General features: G+C 49.8%; 3 protein-coding genes across 3 annotated transcripts; 2 read left to right on the top strand and 1 right to left on the bottom strand.

Annotated features, from left to right (window-relative positions):
• Positions 1 to 2541: 2541 nt before the first annotated feature.
• BU25DRAFT_413110 (uncharacterized protein) lies at positions 2542 to 2908 on the top strand. Its single transcript, XM_033706955.1, is given in 2 exon segments — positions 2542 to 2607; positions 2618 to 2908. 1 exon segment carries the CDS (start codon positions 2647 to 2649, stop codon positions 2821 to 2823), a length of 177 nt encoding a protein of 58 aa, XP_033559128.1. The 5' UTR covers positions 2542 to 2607; positions 2618 to 2646; the 3' UTR covers positions 2824 to 2908.
• Positions 2859 to 3572, bottom strand: BU25DRAFT_413109 (uncharacterized protein). The gene has a single exon (XM_033706954.1). The coding sequence runs from the start codon at positions 3441 to 3443 to the stop codon at positions 2970 to 2972; it is 474 nt and encodes a 157-aa protein (XP_033559127.1). The 5' UTR covers positions 3444 to 3572; the 3' UTR covers positions 2859 to 2969.
• A 794-nt stretch (positions 3573 to 4366) lies between these two features.
• Positions 4367 to 5932, top strand: BU25DRAFT_128953 (late sexual development protein). Its single transcript, XM_033700483.1, has 2 exons — positions 4367 to 5195; positions 5248 to 5932. Exons 1-2 carry the CDS (start codon positions 4745 to 4747, stop codon positions 5880 to 5882), a joined length of 1086 nt encoding a protein of 361 aa, XP_033559126.1. The 5' UTR covers positions 4367 to 4744; the 3' UTR covers positions 5883 to 5932.
• Positions 5933 to 6000: the final 68 nt, after the last annotated feature.

Here is a 6000-nt window from a genome sequence, read left to right as displayed (position 1 = left end):
AGAACCAATCGAATAGTGTCTACGAGCTTTGCTTAAGACACGACTTCAACAGCAAAGTGACAAATGGGAGCTGACAAATGGGAGCTGACAAATGGCTGGGTGCTGATACAAGTATAAGGACTGGTAGGGTTGTTCTTGGCTGCAAGCCATGTCAGAATGACACCATGGTGGATGCTCAGCAAATGTCACGGGTATTTCCCCTTACATGTACCAGCCAGCCCTTGGACAGACTCTGGAGCCAGACTGGAGGCTCACGGGCCACCTGTATATATTCCTCACAAACCTTGAGGCTCAACCATCAAGGATTTGTCTAATCTCATCCCATTTGGCCCCAGGCGGCCCCAATCCATCCTGTGTCTGTGTAAGGAGGTGCCTTGCACTATGCCTATATATTAGATGCAGAGCCCAATATCAGCAGTTGTGCTGATATTGATGTACTTTTTGGCCATTTGGCACAATGGGGCTCTGCATTGTTACAGTCTGATTGCCTGCCTACAGTGACCTCACAACTAAGCTAACAACACTAGATAATCTATTGCAATAGCTATAGGCAGCTTCAAGCAATATTTGAGCTTCTAATAACCATGTATGAACGTGTTGTGTGAGCGCTTGTATGGGTGGTGTTCTGCCAAGCTTTTTGTGAGTGGGCGTTTTTTAGTACTGCGAGTGCCAGCCTAGTTGTGCTGTACCGTGCACGGTCACCCAACGCCCGGATTCAACCAACACCCGCTCCAAGCCTTCACGCCTACCACAAAAATGAGGTTGTAGAGCCACATACAATGGTTATTATTATAAGAAAACTTGGTGGTTTGTTCTATAGACCTATGCAACAAAGTTCCTCCATACAAATCAATTATATAGGGTGGCGGTACGGCCGCTGCGGGTTGTGTGAGTGCGAGCTGGCGGAGGAGGCGTTGCAGGCTTTGGACAACTACGAGCACCTACAGCACGACGTGCAGGCTTCTTTTTGGCTGCAGAAGCTTTTGAGGTTATGCGATTACCTCTTTGGGACAGTTGTATAGCTTTTTCAGTGTCGTGAACTTGCTTTTGACGCTCTCGCTCTGCCTTGCGTTCAGCTGCTTCTTGGGCCTTCACAGCTTTCAGCTGGTCTCGCTCTTCCTTCTCCCTCACCCGCGCCACACGCTTTTCATCTGCTATCTTGGCTTTGTAGAGCTTATTAGCGGCTTTTAACTTCTTCATTTCAGCCTTTTTTAGCTCATCAGCTTGCTTCTCTTGTTCTGCAACAGCCATGCAAGCGCGCGCCTTGCGGAAGGCTCGAGGAGACCACATCATTGCTCCGCCGTGATACTCCTGGTGTTGTTGCAAGTCCAATTGCTTATTGGATTGCTTCTGACGCTTCTGATTTTGGTATAGCTTCTTGCGCAGGCCTTCAATCTCATCGTGAAGGAGCTCTACCTGTGTTGAGAGGTGATGGATAGTTTGACCCAGCTTCCGTGCACCTACACTGCGCGGATCCTTCACCTCTGCACGTAGGGTTGAGCAAGCCCTGAGCCACTCGTCTGCAGAATAAGCCGTAGAAGCAGAGGAGACTGATCCTGAGTCCTCAGGGGTTATGTGGCGGAACCTATTGAGTATAATGTTGGGGTTTACTGGGTATATACCGGTGGCTGTGAAGGCCTTCTGTACAAGCTCCGCATTGAACGTAGATACCCAGGCAGGCCAGAATAGGCTGAAGAAGTCAGCCTTCGACAGCGGGGATAGGCCTTGGGATTGCTGGAGGTGGTCATCGAGTTCGCTGGCGTAGTGAGAAGAGAGAGGCTTGAAGCAGACTACATCCAACGGCTGCAGAGTCTGGGTACTGTGAGGGGGTAACACTGCAAGTATGATCCGTTCCTGGTGACAGTATTTGATGAAAGCCTGCGTCAGGTGACTACCATGGCCATCTACAATCAAGAGGCGGTACTTCAACCGCGCCTTTGGCTTGGTATAGCGGTCAAACACCTGTTCAAGCCAGGCCAATCCAATGTCGTCGTTTGTCCAGCCTTTAGGCAAAGAAGCCACGTGAATTAGGTGTGTTCCTGCCTCGATATCGGCAACCCAATGTCTCTGGATGGTCGAGTTTTTCGACTCAAAGATGATACCAGGAGGGAGAGCAGTACCATCCGCGCAAATTGCAGCCAACAGGCTCACCCACTCACGTGAGCCATCTTGACGAGCCTGCCTAACCTCCTTCTTCTCATATTGACGCCTGCTGAAGACGCGCTTCGACCTGCCCAGCACTCCAACAGCAAAGCCCTTCTCATCCATATTGTACGTGTGCTCAGGCTCAAGGTCATACTCGGCTATTTTCTGTTGCAACAAGTCAAAGTACAGCTTGTACTTATACTCTGACTCAGCGTTGTGACGATTATGTCATCCTGACATGGCTTGCAGCCAATAACAATCCACCCAGTCACACCTCATGGAACATCATGGAACCTCATGGAACCTCATGGAATCCCATGGAACCTCATGGAACCCCATGGAATCCCATGGAACATCATGGAACCTCATGGAACATCATGGAACCTCATGGAACCTCATGGAACATCATGGAATCCCATGGAACATCATGGAATCCCATGGAACAACACAGAATCTTCTAGTTGCTGACAAATGCTGACAAATGATTACAAATGATTACAAATGCCAATGTATCTAGAACATTCCAGGAGCCAGCAGTCTGTCTATAAAGGCAGCCTGCCCTCCTGCTCAGATAACTCATGCTTGCAATTCAAAACTCAATCCACTCCTTCAATTTACCTCAACAACTTCTTCCTCAACTCACTCCTCACTGATCCTTTGTGGTATTCCCACACTTGATCCCTTCTTTATCACTTATCCTTTTTACCACTTGGGGTATCCCCACACTTGGTCTCCTCTACACCCTTATCTCCAACAAGCCTGAACCATCCTTCCACCAATCCTTCCATCTCAGAGAGCAGTTGGTATCCCCAGCTGGCCCCCTCTCACAGATTAGAGTCCATACCCGTTGTCCATTGAGCCGTGAGCTGGTCGCTGTGACGGTTGAGGAAGCGTGTAACCCAGCTATTGGAGCAGCGATCTGACACAACTGCAGACGCAAAATTTTGCACCATGTCTCTTGTAGGTGGTAAGCGACGTGCTGTGAGCTCCTCTATATACCTCACAAGGTCTGCTTCTTGTTGGTCGCTGAGTTTGCGTTGGTTGTGGTTGGCGACGTGTTGGGGGACCTGCACACGCCTATGCGCGCGCAACAACGTTGTGCAAGAAACACCATGATTTTTTGCAATTGTAGTATAGACAAGTTTTTCATCTGGCTTCAATTTACGAATCTGCTCAAGTGCATCTTTAATTCCTGGCATGGTTGTTGAGTTATTACGCGTTGAAATAACGTCTATGTGTGGTGCACCGGGCGTTGGTTGAATCCGGGCGTTGGGTGACCGTGCACGGTAGGTGCTCATAGTCACCCGAAGCTTGCAATGCCAACCCCAGCACCTTGCACTCACAAGACCCGCAGCGGCCGCACCGCCACTCTATATAATTAAATCACATAGAGACACTTTGTTGCATAGGTCTATAGATCACTCCACTAAAATATCTCATGATAATAACTATTGATTGTGGCCCTACAGCCTCATTTCTGTCATGCTTGTAAAGGTGCCGGAGCGATCGTTGGTTGACTCCGATCGTTGGGTGCACGGACACCGTAGTGCGGGAGCAATCGGTCCGAAAGCTGCCCACCCTTTCCCCTCGACTCTGCTCTACGCGACTTCTTCTATCTCTTACTATCGAAATACTCAACCCTTCTACAGTACGTGTAGGAGTGGATCCATCGACTCTCCCGTTAAAGTATCACTCCTCTCAGAAATCCTGATCCTAAAACCTTTCAATGTGGCGCGTCGATGTACAAGATGCACAAGTCCGCTGAACAAGAAGAGCACGTCGGTTATAGCTCGCGTTCTCGAATGACAATATTTTCAGGTTGAATGTCGCGATACGAACTAGACTCTCTTAGCGCTGAAATTGGGATGCGCTGCTCTACTGAAGCGAGGAGCGTCTCGTTGTTCGACGACGTGTTTCGCGCCAAGTCGCAAACAGAACTCCGGTTCCCACACACTTTGTTCCAAACAATGTTCTCTGTCTCCAGTCTCTGAGGTATCCGAGTACTGTTGAGACCGGACTCGTCGCCGGATGAGATCTGCCCGGATCTGCCTGTCGTGCCCGAGGCTTGATTCGTGACACTGTTCCTGTCGCGTACCCCGAAGGGACCTCCCGGGAGTGTCACTCAAGCTTCACAACTGTCGACCTCAGCTTTTGGGTTGGCAGTTCGCAAACGGTCTGCCAATGGTAAGCCTTGCTAATCCTATAATTGACACTACGGATTCTTGTTATAGATCAACCTCTTGTGCTGGAAGCTTGGCTGTATTTGTGTTCGCCGGAACTCAGGCTGCACCAACTAAGTGTTCGGCAGCCTCACCATCCGCCAATGTGTAGCGCACCATTGCTTTCCTCAACTAGCAGCGAAAGATGGTTCCGATGACTGAACATGAGACGATACCAAATGCTAGGGGTCGTGAATAGTACAGACCGTATGCGCCAGTCGAGAGATTGTATCACGTCCGTTTGCCCGAAGCGCAATGTATCCGGGGCCATAGTATGCCTGGTATAACATGTGCCCAGTCGCCTTTCAACACCCTCTTTCATAAGTCTTTGCAATCTCGAACTCCTTAGAGCTAATTCATAGCCGTTCACACTGGTCACTATGCGTACTAGCAGATTTTGTGCAGCTGCTCTTGTCGCCAGCTTCGCCTCAGCGGCACCTACTGCCAAGCGACAGTCTGGTCTCTCACCAGATGGCAACTACTTTCCACTCCCAAACGGTTTCCCAGATTCCAACAGGGATGGCGAAATCACAATTCAGGACGGCGCACATGGTACCTTACCAAACGGACCACCTCCAACTGCACTCAGCGCGGAAGGAGTCACCAACCTCAAGCTCATTGCGCTGAACGAGCTTTTCGAAGTGGCCTTCTTCACAGAACTCATATACAACGTCACAAATAAAGTCTCTGGTTACGATCTAGGAATGGGCCATGACTACATGCTGGACTCACTGAACGCCATTGTCAATCAAGAAGAACTGCATGTACTCAATGCGAACGGCGCACTTGAGCACTTCAATCAAGAGAAGATACAGCCATGCAAGTACAACTGTAAGTCTTTCATAGGAATAGTCCTCACAAGCCCAGAATAACACCATCACAGTCCCAGTCACAGACTTCCAATCCGCCATCGCCCTAGCCGGCACCTTCACCGACGTCGTTCTCGGCACACTTCAAGACGTCAACCAGATCTTCGCCAAGAATCAAGACGACGGACTTGTCCGCGCCGTGACATCGGTCGTCGGCAACGAAGCCGAACAAGAAGGGTTCTTCCGCCTGATGCAAAAGAAGCGCCCTTCTTCCCAGCCTTTCCTAACAACAGCAACCCGCGACTTCGCATTCACCGCTATCCAGGACTTCATCATCGAAGGGTCTTGTCCAAACATCGGCACTATCCCGCTGAAGAGGTTCAAGCCGCTTACTGTGGAGACGAAGATGATTCCGGCGGAGGACCAGAATATCAAGTTCTCGTTTTATATGAAGGATGCGGGGATGTACGATACGAATGATATGCGGCTAACGTATCTGAATGGACAGAACCAGCCGATCGTCAAGACGTTTGAGAACGTGAAGATGGAGGGCGAGAAGGTGTTCTTTGAGGCCCCGTTTCCGTATGATGATTTTCTTATGAATGGTTTGACTATCGCGGCGGTCACTATGGGCGCGGAGGAGTTTGAGAATGCGGATAAGATGGCTGAGGCTGCGGTGTTTGGGCCGGGGCTTATTGAGGTCGATTGAGCTTTGCCCTTGTGGTTGATGGAAGTTGGTTGGGTGGTTTATTGCATAGCGCTGGCGTTTTTTTGACGCCTTAAGGAAGCCCTTGTCAAACGTATAATGTCTACACAGTATGCCTCGA

The sequence above is a fragment of the Macroventuria anomochaeta genome, assembly GCF_010093625.1.
Source record: "Macroventuria anomochaeta strain CBS 525.71 unplaced genomic scaffold BU25scaffold_28, whole genome shotgun sequence".
Taxonomy (NCBI): Eukaryota; Fungi; Ascomycota; class Dothideomycetes; order Pleosporales; family Didymellaceae; genus Macroventuria; species Macroventuria anomochaeta.
Note: the sequence above shows the minus strand (reverse complement) of the source record. Positions and strands in the feature narration are given on the sequence as shown.

Excerpts from the sequence above, each read along its gene's own strand:
- BU25DRAFT_413110 (XM_033706955.1), top strand. The coding sequence starts at position 2,647 with ATGCCAATGTATCTAGAACATTCCAGGAGCCAGCAGTCTGTCTATAAA.
- BU25DRAFT_128953 (XM_033700483.1), top strand. The coding sequence starts at position 4,745 with ATGCGTACTAGCAGATTTTGTGCAGCTGCTCTTGTCGCCAGCTTCGCC. Across the intron at positions 5,196-5,247 it reads ACAGCCATGCAAGTACAACT|TCCCAGTCACAGACTTCCAA; the intron begins GTAAGTCTTTCA and ends ACACCATCACAG.
- BU25DRAFT_413109 (XM_033706954.1), bottom strand. The coding sequence starts at position 3,443 with ATGAGCACCTACCGTGCACGGTCACCCAACGCCCGGATTCAACCAACG.